This window comes from Mesoplodon mirus (assembly GCF_964341445.2).
Source record: "Mesoplodon mirus genome assembly, chromosome: 17".
NCBI classification, from domain to species: Eukaryota; Metazoa; Chordata; class Mammalia; order Artiodactyla; family Ziphiidae; genus Mesoplodon; species Mesoplodon mirus.
Window position 1 is genome coordinate 62,392,909 of NC_138993.1, and position 19,598 is coordinate 62,412,506.

The 19,598-nt window shown below is 42.7% G+C and overlaps 1 protein-coding gene across 1 annotated transcript in view; it reads left to right on the forward strand.

Annotated features, from left to right (window-relative positions):
* Nucleotides 1-3,397: 3,397 nt before the first annotated feature.
* Nucleotides 3,398-19,598, forward strand: part of GPC6 (glypican 6) — a 1,085,358-nt gene continuing 1,069,157 nt past the window's right edge. Inside the window, exon 1 of the mRNA XM_082602502.1 lies at nucleotides 3,398-3,688. Within this exon, the coding sequence (XP_082458628.1) occupies nucleotides 3,529-3,688 (160 nt within the window). The 5' untranslated portion in view covers nucleotides 3,398-3,528. The remainder of the gene's footprint in view (nucleotides 3,689-19,598) is intronic.

Below are 19,598 nucleotides of genomic sequence, written 5' to 3' on the forward strand. Positions count from 1 at the left end.
TTTTTTTAGATTACATATATATGTGTTAGCATATGGTATTTCTTTTTCTGACTTACTTCACTCTGTATGACAGTCTCTAGGTCCATCCACCTCACTGCAAATAACTCAATTTCATTTCTGTTTATGGCTAAGTAATATTCCACTGTATATAGACTAACAATTAAAAAATAAATTTTTAATAATTTTTGTGTGTATTGAACCAAGGACCAAATCATCCTAATCCTTTCTGCAAAATTTATCTTCACTGTCTTTCCATTTACTATCTTCCTATTCTGGTCTCAGTCACCTGAAATCTTGACCATTGTGGCAGAGTTCTGTGTGTTTCTTCTACTTACCTTTCTCTTGCTTCTATGTGCTTGCTTCCTTTGGTTTGATGTTCTTCATCTTCTAACTTATTTCCCTATTATGTACAATATAAACATTACTGCGAGGGTTCAAGTCCTTCAGCTAACCTTCTTTTTCCTATCAAAATCAAACACCAACTTCTCCTTAATATGAGTTCTCATCTTTCTAGTCAGGCCTCTTCTATAAACGTCCATGACCTTCAAGTCTCATTCCAATACCTCATCTAGGCTCTGCTGTTGCCCTTAGCTGGAAAGTTTGACTTTATTTCTTACACCACTTCATACAGTGCTATACTCCTCAGTGAGTGGACTACACAGGGTTTGAGAGCACCAGTGAAGCAAGTTACTTAATTCTTTGGTCTGATTTAATTTACAAACTTACCTTAAATTGTTTCACCCTCCTGATGGGATTAAACTAATCTACGTCTGATTAAGTTATATTTTTTTCCATACTAGCCTTGGTACAAGTGTAGGAGCTACGTACAATAACCTAGTGTTGTACAGTTGCATTGAATGCTCATTAAATACTTCATGATTTATTTTCAAATAATTTAAAACATACATACTATGTTTTTACCTATTTTTCCTCCACTTCAAGTGTCCTTTCTATTGTATTATTTGCTATATACTGCTAGAGTAAGGATAAATTACAATGAGTCCCAGTGCGAGATGAGAGGATAAATTATGTCTGTATTTACCCCCTTCCTTTGGAGTGTGAAATGCCCACCACCTGGCTCTGACAGAAACAGAAGGTTGAAGGTCATGTCAAATATCATAGAAATAATGACTTGGCTATAGCAATTCCTAATCCTACCCAATTTATCCTTTGTCCACAGACACTAGAGTATATTTTGTTCTCATCTTGATTTCAGACTTTGAGGGAAATAAGTGCAGTCAGTTAAGGTCTGCCAGTTAGTACAATATCACGAAGGCAAACGTGCTAAAATTTTGAGAAAAAATATGTGATTGTTTTCAGAAAGATATATTTAGCTATGGAGTTTTCAAGAAGAAAAAATCAAATTGTAAATAAGAGAACCTCATTTTTAAGCATTTCCTTAGTTTCAATCAGGTTGGATCTTAAACTCAGGAGTCTTTTTTTTTTTTTTTTTTTTTTTGCGGTACGCGGGCCTCTCACTGTTGTGGCCTCTCCCGTTGCGGAGCACAGGCTCCGGACGCGCAGGCCCAGCGGCCATGGCTCACGGGCCCAGCCGCTCTGCGGCATGTGGGATCTTCCCAGACCGAGGCACGAACCCGTGTCCCCTGCATCGGCAGGCGGACTCTCAACCACTACACCACCAGGGAAGCCCAGGAGTCTTTTTGGTGGAGTAAAAGAGAAGGAATTAATTAAAGAGAGGAAGAAGAGGTACCTGATGTGTTGTAATGATGATGAAGATGATTATGACTGTGATGGTGATAAACAGAATGACAAATTTCATGAGTCATTCTGGTCAGTAATAGCTGTCATCTGAAAAACGTAGCTTTATAGGTAAGCTCCAAAAAGCTGGACATTACCCAATAGTTATTTCTGAATAATGTGCTGACCTAAATACATACAGCCATACAAGTAAGCATCATCTTTTAAACATTAATTAATTAATTAATTATTTTGGTCTTGGATTTAACTACCTCAGTAGTTGCATGAGCTTTGGGTTTCAACACATACTTCTGCCTAGCAGAGTTCATTAACATAAGAAGATTGATAAGAATTTTCATATTTATCCCATTTCACAGAACTTGAGTATAAGACAGGAAGGAATAAGTGAATTGATTCTCCACTTGGGAGTTCTGTTAACTTGGAAGAAAACAGTAAGTCTAGTATGTGAGAGTATCTGAAGAGAGGGAAGGAAGACCTCACTGTCCTCCCCAATATCTTCCTTCATGTACCCCAAAGACCCCTGCTCTCATGTTCTCACTGTTTCTTTGTTCTGCTTCTTCTCCTTAGCTTTCCTGTTCCTCCACACACTAGAAACCTAAGATCATGATTTTTGACCCAAGGGTATGTAATATTTGAAATTTAAAAGGGGGACATTTGAGTCCAGAACCCAAAATCTGAAAATAAGAAAAACTACTGGTCTCTAATGTGTGCCTGAAGTGCCTTTACAAAATAAAAACAAAGTCAAAGAGAAATGAGACCAGCAATTAGAGGAGTGACTGTGCCCTGCTGTTTGCGTTTCCCCTATAATTGTTCATTTCTACGCTGGCTTTGGGTTTCAGTAGGTCGTGAATTGTTTCTCATATTCAGAGCAACAATTGGAATTGTGTTGTCCTTTACGTCCACAAAAATATAGTTTACTAACGTAAGTTAATGACTGCAAAATGCTTTTTGTGTCTAGATGACTTGGTTATGGCATTTAAAGGGAGCATTTCGGATCAGCATGAAGGATGTTCAGGGAATGAGAAAATAGGAACCCTTCCTTTTATTCTCCCTCCCTTCTTCTACCGAGTAGAAAGAAATCCAGCCCAGGTTTTGCCTTCGACTCGGCCTCCGAATTTCGGCTGTGCAATGTGTAGCACGTTTCTCTCCCGCCCCTCCTTTTTCCTTCCCTCTTGCCTCCAGTGTCTGTCTCCAGGATTTCTCTCTTCCTATTTCAGGAGGACTCTCACAGGCTCCCTCAGCCTGTGTGAAGCTGAGGTTTCCCCTGGATCCCGTATATCCCCAACACATACCTCCACGCACACGCAGCCCCAAGAACCCCGCGCTCACACCGACACACACTCGCGCGCGCACACCCCCGCGGTCGCCTGTCCATCTCCCTCCCGGGAGAGCCGGCGCGCGTCCCCACCTTCGCCGCACACTCCGCGAGCCGAGCTCGCCGCGCGCTAGATAATTCCGCGGCTCGGAAGTCGGATCGCAGCTCTCAACCCCCATGGTGGTTTTCTAAACATTTATTTTCCTCCTCTTTTTCGTTTTTGTTGTACCGTTTTCGGTCTGGGGGGCCAGAGGAGCAAGGCGGGTGCTTTCCCAGCCAGCCCTGGTTGGCTTGCCATCCTCCATCAGGCTTATAAAAGTTTGCTGAGCATAGTCCAGAGGGCTGCGCGGCTCGTCCCCTCGGCTGGCGGAAGGGGGTGACGCTGGGCAGCGGCGAGGAGCGCGCCGCCGGCTCTGGCGGGCTTTCGGCTTGAGGGGCAAGGTGAAGAGCGCACGGGTCCCGGGGTTCACCGAGCTGGATTTGCATGTTGCACCATGCCTTCTTGGATCAGGGCTGTGATTCTTCCCCTCTCCGGGCTGCTGCTGTCCCTCCCGGCCGGCGCGGATGTGAAGGCTCGGAGCTGCGGCGAGGTCCGCCAGGCGTACGGTGCCAAGGGATTCAGCCTGGCGGACATCCCCTACCAGGAGATAGCAGGTAAGCGCGGGCGCGCGGCCCGGGCCGCTGCAGCCCTCGGCGGCCGCACGTCCCCCGCGCCTCCGGAAGCCCTCCGCCTTCCCCCTGTTGCTGAGTTGTTGGTGTTCACTTTTTTGTCGCGGCTCTCCCGGCCGCCGCGCTTCTGTGCGGGGCGGCGGATGCTCCCGCGGCTTCTCCCGCTGGGGAAGGTGTGCGTCTCGGCTGCCTCATTGTGTGCACACGCGGGAGCGCCCTCCTTCCCTCCCTCCCTCCCGCGCCCTCGCGCCCCCTTCGTCGTTGGCCCCGGCCGCGCGGGCCGGGGAGCCCGGCACCCTCCGGGGCGGCCGCGGCGCGAGGGCAGATCGCCGAGCGGGGCGCCCACCCCGCGCCGCTCGCTCAGGCAAACTTGGAACAACTGCGGCCGCAGTTTGCCCAGCGCCACAGTCTGAGTGGCGCCTTCTCCGCTCCCGCCCTCGCGCCGGCGGGGGCGGTGGAGAGACGCGGAGGGCTCCGTTCGCCCCTCGGTCCCCTCTCCTGACCTTCGGGGAGGCAGAGCGCCCGGCGCCCGGGCCGCGGGCGGGAGAGGCTTGGTGGGGGGGGAACCCCACCGGGGGACTCGGCCTCCGACGTCGGCGGTTCCGGGCTGGTCTGGGGAGTTCGTGGGCTGCCCGTTTCAGATTTGGGGCGGGCTTTCCCGTTACGGTTCCTCAGTGCTTCCCCGATTGCGGTTGGTTACTCGCGGTTCGGGGACACCCCGGCCACCCGGCGCCGCGCCCCGTCCTGAGCGCGGCCTCGGCAGCCCGCTCTGGGAAGCCGAGTCAGCTTAAGCGGGTGGCTCGCTGGTGGATTCGTCCCGGGCTCCTGGGACCCCGCGTCCCCCGCGTGCCCAGCCACCGGCATTCCTCCACCGAGAGCCCCTCCGACAACTTGCGCGGCAGCCTGGGTGCGTGTTTTCCGGCTCTTAGCTCCAACCGAACCCGAGCTTGTCGGGGGCTCGGTGAATGAAACGTGTTGGGGAGAGGTAATCCTGTGGCCGCGAGAGAGGCCAGGAGATGCTCCGGGGGCGCGGGCTGCTCACACCCGGCAGCTGGAGTCCTCAGGGTCCTCGGAGGGTCGAGTCAAAACGCTGGATTTCCACCAGCCTCTCTGCGTTTTGCCAAAGAACTGGTCGCTGGAGGAAAAGCATTTTTGCAGAGATCTTAAAACATCACGGTTTCGAGACGTAGTGGGATTGCTGTTTTATTGCGGTTGATCCACAAACTCTACAAGTGGGGTTTTTTACTCACACCGGAATGAGCACATTTCTAGAAATACAGGCATTGAAAAAAAAAACCAGCTTATACACCACGCTAACAGCGCCGAGCATTATATACAGGGAGCCTTTTTTAATTCTGAGCCAGACATAGGCAGCCTCTGGTGAGTCGGAGGCGGAACCTGTGGTGAATTATAAGACCACTTTTCTCTCCCTGTCACTTCTTCTCCCTTTTCCAGAGCTCCTTAATTTGTTAATCAGTGAATAGAGCGACTGCCCCCGCAGCTCCTTAAGTTTCTTAACTCTCCTTCCCCTTTGTCTACTGTTATTTCATTCTTTTTAATTAATTGATAAGGATCAGCTTTGCTTTTTTCCCCTCCCCCCCCAATCTCAGGGAATTCAACTTTTTAAAGGTTTAGAGTATGGATCACTTCTTGTAGGAACTTTTTCTCCTCTCATCTGGGCTTTTTCAAACTGTCTTTTAAACACACATATTTCCCAACATGATTTCAGATAAGATATCTCAAAGAAGACAAGAGTTAAGTATTTTTAAATTGCTTCAGTATTCTTTAGTGGATAATGGGATTTTCAGGAGACTACAGTTCATCCTGACCACGAGGCAAATCTCCTTCCTATCAGAGGGAAGGTTTTCGCTGTGTATGATTTCTGTAGGCCCCATTGACTTTCCTGAAACATTGCCAGTGGTTGAAATAAATCCTTCAGTAGAGTTTTAACTACAGAGGGTTTTTTTTTCCCCCTTTTTCTCCACCCCTTGACAATAACGTAGCTTGCTAATCAGCTATGGATTTCTAAAATGTGTGCACTTTTGTTACAATCACTTTCTAGGACTAAGGGCACTGTTGAGTTTGCCTAAACCCTCCTGTCCTTTGTACCAGTGGAAATACTCAAGCTCTAGGTCACTGGGGTGTCAGAGGCACATCTGATAGGAAAAGAAATGAATTGAAAGATAACTGTATATTAAGGACCAACACTGTTTCAAGGTAAACTTTACTCAGTGCTACCTATTGCTATTGGAATGATCACTTAGGTGTCCTGTTATTAAATGAACACACCCTTCCTCTGTTCCCTTGTTCCTGATACCATTTACTTTTAATTATCTAGTATATGGTGGTTATCCTTCCCTTCAACTCCTTTCCATCCTATGCCTTGTTTGGACTTTGACTGGTTTGCTTGAGAAACGGCATGTGCTGTTAGTCTGTCAGGGAACATGAATTTAGAGGAACTGCTGTTCAGATTTCAGGTTCTTGAGAGCTGTTTCTAGTTGAAAGATATTTACAGGTAGCTTGCCTGGTAAAATAACTGAGAAGTAATAAGGACATTATGTCTCATCATGACATTATTAAAGTTTTACTCAGAACTCACAATTGTGAAATAGTGTGCCCTTTTCCATTCTAGGATAAAAGGGAGTTCTTCAGACTCAACACATGAGGGACTGTGATGGGTAATATATAAAGTTCGACTCAGAGAGTGTTTGGGAAAGAGGAGGCCTTCAGGGGGCAGCTTGTACCATTAATCTTCACTCAGCCCTGATTTTAAACCATCCCAGGCAGATCAGATAGACTATCTGTCCTTGTTTCAAAGACCTCCAAAGGAATAGACTCTTGAGCCCCTCTCAGCAATCCATTCTAATACTTAGTAATTTTTGTGGTATCAAAATGTTTCCAGATATCTAGCCAAAAGCCTTCAAAGTGTGCTTGCTTATTTTCTCTTGTTCTATCTTCTGGGAAGATATTGAGCCATGTAGCATCAAGTTCTTTGTTAGGACTGTTATTCTGATCAAAAGTCAGTGTGAAACATGCCAGTTTTTCTTCCAGCATCAGAAATATTATCTCATTTTCCAATCCAACTCATCTTGATGGTGCTAAACTTCTAAAGGAACTCACAACTGAAAAGAGCATCTGCTTAAAAGTCTGGGCAATTCCGGGAATGTTGTTTTATGCTTACGGTGCCTCTATTTTATGCTTGGAGCCTTCTTGGAGTCATTAATTATAATATGCATGTGGTGCTGACTAGTGGTAATTTATTGGCTTACAGGTTAATGTTTTTCATTTATCTACCGCAACTTTACTTAACAATCCCTTATATAGAAATCACTATGTGCCCGGCACCTATCTGAAAAACATTACCTACTTTAAAAACATTAAACATTGTCTTATTGACTTTTTCTAATAACTTAGATGCTATCGTTATCCCCATTTTAAAGATGAAAAGACCGAGCAACACAGAGACAAATAATTAACTTGCCCAAGGTTGACTCAGATAGCAGGTGATGAGGCTAGAATTCAAACGCAGGCGCTCTGACCCCAGGCACTGGAGTCCATCCACTTCCCCTTGCCCACTGCCATTCTGTATTTGTCGAATGAATGCAAGTAAAATCAATTCTTTCTTGATCTAATACATCTATAGCCTGGTATTATCAATCACCATATGCATTCACTCACAGTTCAAGCTGAGTATTTTCCTATTTACTTGCAACATCTACAATTTTTCAAAATCACTTTGAATTTGGATTTTATATTCTCTGGAATTGGCTACGCTACCACCACTAAATTGTCTGTGTACTTGTGCATTTTCCCGATCATTGTATAGATGTGGTTATATGAAAGATAGAAAGTAAAAACATGTGTCGGGTTTTTTTCAATATACTGGGCCTACTTTCTGAATATTGGGTTAGTCCAAAAAAACTTACTCCAGGAAATTATCATGGCGGTAGAGGGAGGAGGGAAGTTTATCCCCACAGATTAGGAAAAACATATAACTAACTCTGTTCTCAATAATTTACTTTGCCACCTTTTTCCTATCTCAGGTATTTTGAGAGTCGGGCTATAGCTGGATATTAAGAAAGCAGTAAATTCTCTCCCATCTCTTTAATATCAATTTATCTCAAAAATCTAAAAATCTGTCTCAAAGTCTAAAATTAAAAAAATTCTCTTATATTCCACTGATATACTAGTGACATTTTTAGTCTTTCTTTATTGTTTTCAAATTTCAAAATATGTAATGCTTCATTTTGTCTGGCCTTCGTCCAGCAGTCCTTTCCTTTTTTTGGTGGGCTTCCCGGGGAAAAGCCCTCCCTCCCTCTGCTCCCCAGCAAACCAACTTATTTGATACGTTTGCTGTTAACCCAACTCTTTTTTCAATTTTACATGTAGATATCACATTAACATAAATGAAAAAACAGTGTTTGGTAAGTCTTACTCTTTTGGAGACATATTAAATCTCCTAGTTTGGGATAAATAATTTAATTTCCATTTAGCTGCCTGCTTCACAGAGTTCTGATTTCTTTGCCCTCTGTTTAGTTAGATGATGTCTTTAAAATCCTTTCGAAGAACACTGTGAGGTGGAAATGAGTTAGCGGAACTTCAAATGTTTTTTTTATGATTTGTCAAGTCACTAGATTACTAAAAGATTCACATTAATTCCAGGTATCAAAGCAATCTAAAATCTGGACTATTAGGAGTACCACTTGTTAGACTCTTGATTTGGGGATTAATTTTAGAATGATCCTTGCAAACAGAGTTATCTTAGCTGATTTAATTAGAAGATAATATGTCATCGTTGAGAATAAGAGTTCATTTGAGTTGACTGATATAATTTTTTACATAAAACTTGTATCTTTTAACTGTGCCACATTATAATAGCTTGTGAGCAGAAATGTAGGCCACTATCAAAGGTGATTTAAAATATACAACGTTATGTTCTTTAAAATACTGTAGTATAAACATTGCATTATAATTTATGTGAGAGGGTGACTAGTGTTCTTTTACAATTATGGGTGAGTATTATGAACACTTAACAAAATATAAAATTGAGTCCTTTTAAACCAAAGTGACCTACCATTCAGTCACTAGATTTTTGTAGAAATATCAGTTTAGGATAAAAACTGTAGTAAAGGAATTATTGATAAAATCATTCATTAGCTTAGTCTTAATTCATATTCAAACCTACAAAAGTAACATCATAAGACTTTTTTTCCTCCTTAGTTCACATCTCTCAGAAGGCTTCTAGCAAGGCCAGCAAGGTGACTTAGAGTTGTCTTGCCAGTATAAACAGAATAATTAATATTTCAAACTTGGTGCTTATATCCTTTTGCAGACCAAATTCTGCTCTCTTAAATTCTTTAGCTGGCACACAACGAGACTTTAAGTAGTTTCATAGATTTCTCCAGTATTACTCAGTTTTTAGTGATTTACATGAGAGCGTTTGAAAGTGTAGTTGACTCCCTGGATGGCATGTTTGTAAATAAAGGGTTTCATAGTGCTAACTCTTGGGTAAAGGTTTAAAAATTCTAATAATCCTGGATGGAAATATTTAAGAGTTTTTAATAACCCTGGATGAAAAATATTTGTAAACAAATGCACCAGTTAGTAACAAAGAAAAATAGAAATTTGATTCCACATTTACACTATTCAGGTTATTATTTTTATAACCTATTCTCCATTTCTTTTGGGCACTTTTTTTTCATTTTTCCAATAACTGGTTCTTATTTACCTACTATGTGTAAGTCACCATGCCAGGGACTGGCTATAGGGCCCCAGGGAATTTTAATCCCAGCAGGGAAGCAGAAATTAAGGGCACCTTTAACGGTGAATGGCTGAGAAAATTGCACAGCACTAGGGTACCTGGCACTGGGAAAGCATTCAGTAGGATCATGTGGGGACTTCCCTGGTGGTCCAGTGGTTAAGACTCCGTACTTCCCCTGCAGGGGGTGTGGGTTCAGGTCCCTGGTGGGGGAACTGAGATCCCCCCATGCCTGGAGGTGCGGCCACAGTAAAGAAATAAAAAGAAAAAATTTTAAAAAATGGAAAAAATATAGGATCCCATGTTCTGATCACAGGGTTCTGGAAATGCCTCCTTGAAGAAGAGCGATGGGATCCGAAGCGTGAGTACAGAGTCAGGAAGAAGGCGGTGGGGAAGAAGAGGGCATACGCATTGCCTTTATGGAAAGAAGGCCCTGAAAGCATGAGAGGAGTTCCAGTTTACACGGTCACTGCGAGCCTTTATTTTACATATGAAGAAGTCCCAACATAGAGCAGTTCTAGGAGTGAGAAAGTAGAAAGGTAACAGTATCACCCGGTCCTAGGTTCTCCCCATCTTTTGACTCTTCCATCCTCATTCCATCCATCATCCAGGTCAGGGCCATGATGGAAACAAGATGGCTGCTGGAGTACCAAGAGGCAAAGGGGCAATGCCCAGAGACATAGAAAGGGACCATCTCTTCCCATGTGCATCTCTCCATTGATGAGGCAGACTAGCCTCAGCAGTCCCCCAGCAGATTTACCCACCTTTCTCATTCCAGAATTGCTTCCTATGCCCATGCTTGGAAGAGAAAGGAAAAGGACTATGGCTGTTGATCTGAACTAGTCACAATTATACCCTAAGACAGGCTGGTAGTCACCTTTCTCACATATATGGCCACTGAAATGCTTGGTTAATCTTCATAATCTTAATAATATAATAATATATAATATAATAATAATAATAATAATCTTAATAAGGAACTTAGGGGTAACAGAGAAATTGAGAGGAATGACTCAGACTATCTGAGTTAAGTATTTGGCATTCTTGCTTTAAACCAGTGTTTCTCAACTCCGGCCAGTGGTGAACTGATAAATGTTAAACAATTGGCTCTCTGGAGGGTAGTGTGTGGAGAGACCTGATTTGTAGCATTTGCCAATTTTTGTGGTCTAAATACTCCCACTGTGACCGATCTTAAGCTACTAACAGCTCAACGACTGGCTCACAAAATTCCAGAAAATTTAACAACTGGCTCTTTCGAGTTGGAAAGAGCCAGGGCTATCCTGGAATCATGTGAGATATTAAGAAAAATACCTGCACTTGGGCTTCATCTTCAGATAGTCTGATGTAATTGGTCTGGGAAGGGTACTTTCCCTCCCTCCCTCCCTCTCTCCCTCTCTCCCTCTCTCCCTCCCTCTCTCCCTCCCTCCCTCTCTCCCTCTCTCCCTCCCTCTCCCTCTCCCTCTCCCTTTCTCTCTCCCTTCACTTCTCTTCCTTTCTTTTGAAAATTTCCCAAGTAATCCTGATGTGCACCTAGGGAAGAGAGCCAGTGGTCTGGAGCAGTGCTTCATAAACTTTATCATGCGTCAGAATCACTGGAGGCCTTGTTAAAGGCCAACGCTTTGGTCATCCCCACATGTTCTGACTTAGTAGTTCTGGGATAGGACCTGTAATTTGCATTTTTAACAAGTTCCCAGGTGACGTTGATGCTGTTGGTCTGGGCACCATCCTTTGAGTTTCTGGGGGCCACATTCTGGGTGCATTCAATGTGTTGTTGTTTTTTTGTTTTGTTTTGTTTTTTTGCGGTACGCGGGCCTCTCACTGTTGTGGCCTCTCCCGTTGCGGAGCACAGGCTCCGGACGCGCAGGCTCAGCGGCCATGGCTCACGGGCCCAGCCGCTCTGCGGCATGTGGGATCTTCCCAGACCGAGGCACGAACCCGTGTCCCCTGCATCGGCAGGCGGACTCTCAACCACTGCGCCACCAGGGAAGCTTTTTTTTTTTTTTTTTTTTCAATGTGGTTTTAAGTACACGTTTTTGTCAGGGGAGACAGTCATATTTGAGCAATGATTTTGTGTTATTTCTCGCCTTGACCTTGGGGAGGAATCTCCACCCAGAAAGAGTTGCTGCTTCCAAACTGCGCACCCCGATCCTGTTTCCTCAGCGTTCTTCCAAATGTCTACATTGACCACTAGGGGGACCAAGGGAAAGAGAGTGACTGGCTCCCTTCAATCCGTAATCACCGGTGCCTGGAGCAGAAGGGGCCTAACCCAGCTACCCTGGGCACTTCTGCGCCAGTAAAATAAAACCACAGCATTGCTTTAAAGGGGAACGGGGAAAAGTCATTTTAAGTTTCTTTCACGGTAGGAACCCTATTATTCTTTGCTAATATGGTAGGCTCCCTATAGGTATGTAGAACTCATTTTGGGGGTCGTTTTTAGAAGATTTCTGGTCAAGAGTAATTCCAACCCTCCCCCCACCCCCATCCCCGGCCCCATCCCGCCTTGAGCTATTTTTCCTGTGCAGATCTAGCCATTTGTTCCTGATTTCCAGGTACAAGGAGACTACATTTAGAGCTGGTCACCCTTCATTTTATACACATTTAATTAAAGATGTAGCATAATCCATTCTGGACATGCACACCTGTGTTCTGTAGGCTTTATCAGCTAGTGTATTTGCTTCTTACATTTCTTGGATTTCTTGAGAAATTGACTTCCTCTTTTTGTGCCCCCAGAACAGCTGAGATTAGCAGGGGCCAGTGCTCCTGAATTTCAGGGAACTAGAGGTGTTTCCTCTCAAGGCTGCAGAGAAGTTGAGGCAACTCTTTTCTTTGCAAAGAAAGCACTCTGAGGTCTTCCAAAAAATGATGACTAACTTTCAGTTATTATTTTCTTAATGGGTCAGAATAGCTCAAAGTCAATAGCACTTTTGCAATGAACTTGAAAGAGCCACCATGCTTTTGGCTATTATAGGTGTTTTTAAGTGACAGGCCTTAAGTTTTTTTCCTGAGAAAGTAAGAAATGTTGTCCTTTAGCTGTTTGCTTATCCTATTTTATTCCAAATCCCAATGATTGGGAGTTTTTAAAACTTAAAATATTTAAGATCGCTGATTTTTTTTACTTTTTTTTTTTGGTAGCAAAAAGTTTAGCAAATGATTTTGAAGAGTTTAAGTGCTCTTTGACATAATGGGAGCTCTATTTGGAAAATAAGAATTTGTAATTCTAAAGTATTAATTATCTGGAAATGCAGGGTTCCTGAACATTCCTACTTGATCTGTTCCAGCCTCTCCTCCAGCTATATGTTTGCACTGAATTTAAGGAACATAGCTGACTGCTACTTTTACATCATCAAGTGCTAATGTGTGAAAGGCTTTTACTGTGCTTTTACTACTCTTTTGATTATGTGGTTATCTTATTCAATATTCTTTCACAGACTTGGGGGTATTCAGACACCAGGAGGTCAAGTACTATGCTAAAAGCTTAGGCCAATCTTTTTATATGACTGCCATAAAGAATATATTCTTTTCACCTATATTACCACATGGCTCTCATAAAAGGTCAATTTCAATTGACTATAATAGGTTTTGAATGGCAAATCTTATGTCATCAACAACAAAATCATTACATATAATCTCTTCAATTACCACCTTCCCTTCTTTAAATAAAAGGAACTTGGGGATTTCTTAACATCAGAGATCTTCATGATGTGTTTTGTATACTAGACATATAAAAATTGTATGAACCCATGTTTTTCTCTTTTAATAAAAAAAAATACATGTAGGTTGATCACACTTAAATTCCAGTTAAAACAGTACATGAGGTGCAACAGATATTGACAGCAAAGAACCATGAAATTATACTTTTTCATTTTGTTATATTAATTTAACAAATAAACTTTGAGTCAGTTTCTCAGCCTGGGGTATAGCTGTAAAGATAGATAATTTAATATTGTAAGAAGTTATATGCATAAACATAAACTAATTGCTATGTTTAAAGAATGGCAATATATTTTTATCCAGAACATGCTTATTATTAAACTATACAAAGGTTTGCAGTTTAACAAAGTGTTGACTATATATAAAAATATAGGTTATACTGATCTTAATTCTATGTAGTAACAAAGGTGCATTTTATCACCGGAATAACAATTTCCTATAACTGAGAAAGCTGTAACGCATTTTAAAGTGAGTTTTAACCTTTCTAACCATTAGTTTATAAAGTACAACTCCTGAGAAAGCCATTGTGATTCCTCTGAAATATTTATTTTCAAAAATATGATGTGGTACTTGAAAAAAAAGTTTAAAACTGCTCTGTTTTTAATTAATTAATTAATTCGCGGTACGCGGGCCTCTACACTGTTGTGGCCTCTCCTGTTGCGGAGCACAGGCTCCGGACGCGCAGGCCCAGCGGCCATGGCTCACGGGCTCAGCCGTTCCGCGGCATGTGGGATCTTCCCGGACCGGGACACGAACCCGTGTCCCCTGCATCGGCAGGCGGACTCTCAACCACTGCGCCACCAGGGAAGCCCTGCACTCTGTTTTGAAAGGCTTTGAGACAGTATTCTTTGGGAAAAAAAGAGCCTCTCTCCCAGTTAGTATCAGGAAAAACAGAAAGATGGAATACAAATAAGTGAGAGCAGGCTTTTCCCAGGGTGACACTTCCTGAAGCTATCTTCATGCTGGGCGACAATTCTCATTTTAACCTAATGAAGCATTAGAGAGAACCAGTGTCCTAAGAGAGAAGGCTGGAGGTTTCTGGAAGTCTCAGGCTGCCCATCTCCTCCCAGGCACTGCCGGGGAGCTGCTGCCTGGTACTTCTGGAAGGTGCCAGGGATGCCCAGGAGGAGGCTCTGCCGTGCAGCGCCAGCCTGTAGGTGTACCACCTTCGGCCACATTTCAGCCTGGTTCCTGTGGAATTGATTTTCACGGCTCATGACAGAAGCTGTTTTCAGCCCTTGAAAAGGAAGTGGCTGGGCTGATCCTCTCACACAAACAGCAAATTGCTCCCTGGCTTTCAGAGCCTTCGAGGTCTGCTACCTTAAGGTTCTAATGGCCTTTTAACAGTGTTTCCAGCTGAGCAGCAGATGTAAAGGATACTGAACATTGAAAGCACTGTTCTTTTTTTTTTCCCCTCCCGGAAAGAATCATTTTTTAACAGACATTGTACAAACACTGTATCCCAGGACCTATTCAGCGGCATGTTAGATTTGAAAAACTGAACCAAATCTCCAATAAATATATTGTCGGTGCCATACATCTGCCACCTTGCTGGGCTCCGTGTCCCATTTTACCGCCCATCAGGAGCTGAGATCATGTCACCATTAGTAGTGGCCCCATTTGGTAATACCTCATCAGGGAAAAAAAGAATTAATGAAGCCCCAGAAAGCCTCTAAAACCCCTTGTATTTTCAGTCCATTCATTTTGATCCTAAAAATGACAGTATATTTCTGAAAGCAGTACACTGAACTTTTAGAATTATATCCAGTCTGCCTTTGTCTCCTTTTCTGTTGTTTTGACGGTTCGTTTTGTCCTCCTGTGAGGCAGCAGGGTGAAGGGTTTCCCGAATAGGCAGTTCTGTGCTTCCTGCAAAGTGAACTTCAAGACCTTTAAACTAAGGTTTGGTCTCAGGTTGGCATTTCAGTCTTTTGGGCTTTTAGGAAAAAAATTAAACATTACTGGGCTTCCCTGGTGGCGCAGTGGTTGAGAGTCTGCCTGCCGATGCAGGGGACACGGGTTCGTGCCCCGGTCCGGGAAGATCCCACATGCCGTGGAGCGGCTGGGCCCGTGAGCCCTGGCCGCTGAGCCTGCGAAAAAAAAAAATTAAACATTACTGAGAAACACTGGTCGAATTGGACATTTTCTATTTAAAAAAAATAGAAATAGTACGCCTTTTGATTTCACTTAGGTCCAAGCAGTGCTTCTACATTTCAATTTTCCAGTGGTCACTGGACAGGAGAAAACCAGCCATGCAGATAAGGCATGATTCCTCACTCCAGGGACTCACCTGTTTTACAAGCTTTTGGAAGACCTTTAGGAAGTATGTGAACTGCCACCATATTTTTCCCCCAAAGTTGAAAACATAGACACATTGCCACTCCAATGGGAAAAGGCACAAGATTTTCTCTGCCTCCTTTGCTGCTTCACTCAGGTGACCCATCTGGTTTTTCTCAGGACCTCCCACTTGCTGGGTAACTTGATGGGTAAAAAAATTTAGTGTGATCAGTTAAGCTCTTCTCAGTAACAGTAGATCATGTGGGATACTTTCTCTGGTTTTAAGCAGAGGCTGGCTTAGACGTCTCGCTCTACTATGTAGCCTGTTTTCTGAACCTCTCTGTGCTTCAGTTTTGTCATCTGTGAACAGGGATACTAACAGTCCCTACCTCTCAGTGTTGTGATTGTATTACATGAATTAACATTTAAGCTCTTAGAATAGTGCCTGGCATTTAATAAAGGCCATATACATGTTTGTTAAACAACAAATGCTAGGTAAGCAAATCAGTCTCTTCCATGGGTCTAGGAAGTGTCTCTTCCCCAGGAAAGCAGGGGGAAGAGGGAGTTTCCTTGGGCTCCTCCCATCTTCAGGGCCCTGCTAGCCCGCACAACTGATATCTGGGGTTGGTGTGCTTTGTGATCTGATCTTGTGCAACTTGGGAAGGTCCTGGTAGCCCCCTTTCCTGAAGTATTCACCCTCACATTGGCCATTCTGGCCCTGTAGTCCTCCTGAATCCCTGACCTGTCCCTCACCTGGCCTCTGGCCCACCTGTAGCCTTCATTACCTTCTGGTTTACCACTCAGCTGCTTTCTGAGCCTCCAGCAGGGCTGTATGAACTGCTGGGCCAGACCTGTGTCCCCTGGGTGTGGGTGCAGCCCTCCCTCTGAGCGCCCTGTGTCTCCAAGTTTACCCTAAGGTTGGTGTCAGGGAGCCCACTGGGCAGTCTCTTCCCAGGGTCCTGAGCAGAATTTGAGTCAGAAATCCCTCTTCTCTTCGGCTTCCTGTTTTGATGCAAAGCTCAGAGAGGAAAAATTGCAAGACGTGGGGAGCCGTTACCATCCCTGTGCTTCCTTTCTTCCCGCGACCTCTGGGGCCGGGATGGGTTTGCTACCCTTTCTCTTCCTGGCTGGACCTCAAGCCCTTCATCCAGGTTTGAAGACTTTTCTCCTGAAAAGGTCCAGTAACAGATACCCATGCCTCCGGAGGTGGAAGCTTGTAAGAAAACAGTGAATTAAGGGGCAAAAATATTGAATCAGTTAAGTATTTGCAAAATATCTTCCCCATTCCATAAACAAGATGAACGCTTCCAAAGAATCTCTCAAACATCAAGTGAACTGGAAATAATATGAATTCCTTGTTTATATGGGAATCTTTGGACTTCCTGGAAGATGGTACCATATAGAAGCAAAAGGACTTAAGTCCTTGTTTTGTGCTTACTAATTGATGATTTTAAAGTTTTCTTACCTCTTTGAATCCCAGTATCCATATCTATGTAAAAGGGCAATACTGTAGGTTGGCTTATAACATTTTTTTGTGCGGATTAAATGGCATAATGCATGTGAACAGCCTGACAGAAATCTTCAGTAAATGTTAGTTCTTTTTTTCCCAATTCCCTCCTGACACACGTATCGTGATAAGAAATCTGCCTATTTCTTAATCAGAAGAGGAGAGAGAAAACCTAGTAGGCTGTAATCCCCACTCTAAGACTTAGTCACTTTTAATTTCCTTCTAAGAGAGAAGCTTTAATGGAACGTTAAAAGGTGATCATAAAATGCTGTTAAATGTCAAATAGCAAATCTTTCAAAAACATTTATTTCTCTTCTTTTTGGTCTTCTACTTGGAAATGGCTCTGAAACTTCTCTTTCAGGCCATCCTCACTGGTTTTTGTTCCACATGCCACCAGCAGAAGGATGTATAGCTGTTACATTGCCTTGATTATTTTAATTTGCTTAAACCAGTGGTTCTCAAAATCACCCAGAAGGTGTGTTCAAATGCAGGCTGCTGGGTTCCATGCTAGGAGTTTCCGATGTAGTAGCTCTGAGATGGGGCCAGTGCCCAGGTGACACTGATAGTCCTTGGATCATACTTTCAGACCCCCTGGCTTAAATTTTAAGCCTTAAACTATCAAAGGTCAGTTTGGTTCTCCAGTGGCTTGAGAATAAATTTCGACCCTGTTGGTTTGACATTCAAGATCTCAAACTATCCTTCCAGTTTACTTCTAAGCATCCTTCTAGAAATTTCTGTCTGATAAAAACTTTTCCACTAAACTTCATTTTCTTTCTGTGTCTCATTTCATTTGCTAATACCTCATAACAAGGCTTGGTCTGTCCTCACTTTTCTCCACTAACGAAAATCCAGTTGAGCTCAGATTCCCTGTTGTGAATTTGTCCTAGGCCATCCAGTCCCTAACTATTCCTTCTTTGCTAAGCTTGTGGAATGTTTGTGTATTCATTTGGTAATTAATCAAATTCTGCCTTCTCATGACTCTTATCATGTCTCCTGTCATTAAATGAGTCTCTTAATTTGTGTTTCCCAAATTTGCCTATGTGATAGCTGAGGGAACGAACTTCCATACACATTTGTACTCCCTCGAACATAGAGCTTGAGCATAGTAGGTACTCAATAAATAATTGACTACTCCTTAATCGGAAATATAAAGAGATTTTGGATGGGGGGCTTCCAGACAACTTTCAATAAGATCAAAATTAAATGGTGTAGTAGAAAGACACCCTTATATTTTCTTTGAAAGATTGTGGTTGATAAGTTATATTAGCTTAGCCAGTGGAAATCAATTTGTGAAAGTGTAGACCATCAGAATTTATTGCGTAGAACATGCATTTTATGGCTTTCGTTTTATTTTAGAGTATAACTTTTCTTCCAATGAAACACCTGCTATATATAGGTATATGACTATCAAAATGTTTTTTTTTTTTAAGTGTCATATTTTAGCTATCACTGACAGCCACTTTCAAATACCTGAAAAGATTAGAGGAGTTAAATGTAAAGAGTACTTTAAATTGCAGTGACATTTCCTGGGAGATAAAGAAATTGACAGAGAGGAAAGTTAGTTTAAAAAAGTCAGGCCTTTTTAAAGGGATAAAGCCATCACATTATATCACCTTTGGAATGATCTATTTATGATGGGAGCTTTGAATAATAAATTGTGCCACTGGAGTGTTCATAGCAACCACTTGTAATTTTGTGAATTCCACTTTAAACTGTTACCTAACTAAGTTCCCTTACTTGTTTCAGGTCAGTACAAATTTATCTTTAATTAGTTGGTTAAAGAAAAACACCCAGAGTTGCCCTGCCCTTGAGGTACACAGAGAAGAGTGAAGACAGACATATAGATGATTAATCTCAATACTATGTGGGAATGGAGTGATAAAGGTGCTGGGAGCCTAGAGAAAAGCAGGTAGAGGTGGGAGGGCAGGTACAGGTAACATATTGGAGGGGGAGGGGGAGAGAAAGTGAGCGCTCTGAACCAAGGATTCTGAAATGCCTTTTTTCTCCACTAGAACAATTTATTTCTTATACAGTGTTACTTGTCCTAACATATAAATGGATGAACCCTAATTATATAGTAAATAGGGAAGGGCAAATTCCTCTGTTAAATACGTCATGCCTGTGAACTCCCTAAGAAATGGGCAACAATGATTTTGAAAAGTTTCATCAGTCTTTGTTCAAGCAAATAGAACATGCATCTGTCCTTAGGGAATTGTATAAATTACTCAAGAATGATATTTAACCTCCAATTATTTTGGCTTCTCTATTTTAATAAATTTTCTACAGAAGTATTAAAATGATAACCACATTTATCCCATGTGACAACCTCTGTTTAAAGACGTAGTTTTAAATGGCAAAAATTCTGCCATTTCATATATGAACCTTCCTTTGGTGACATTAGCATACGATTGTGCTGTGTATTTAAAAAATTCACAGACATTATAGCTGCCCTGTTGAAGTGGGTATGATGTGTATAAATAGACACATAAATATTTTGATCATCAAAGATGACACTAATGGTGAGGCAATTTTTTTTTTGGCCATGGTTGGCTGAAAAGAACAGCTGATGCTCTGAATCCCTTTTACTAACTTTCTTGCGTAGATAGTGTAATAAGTGATTCCAGCTGGAGAAAAGGTGAAACCAA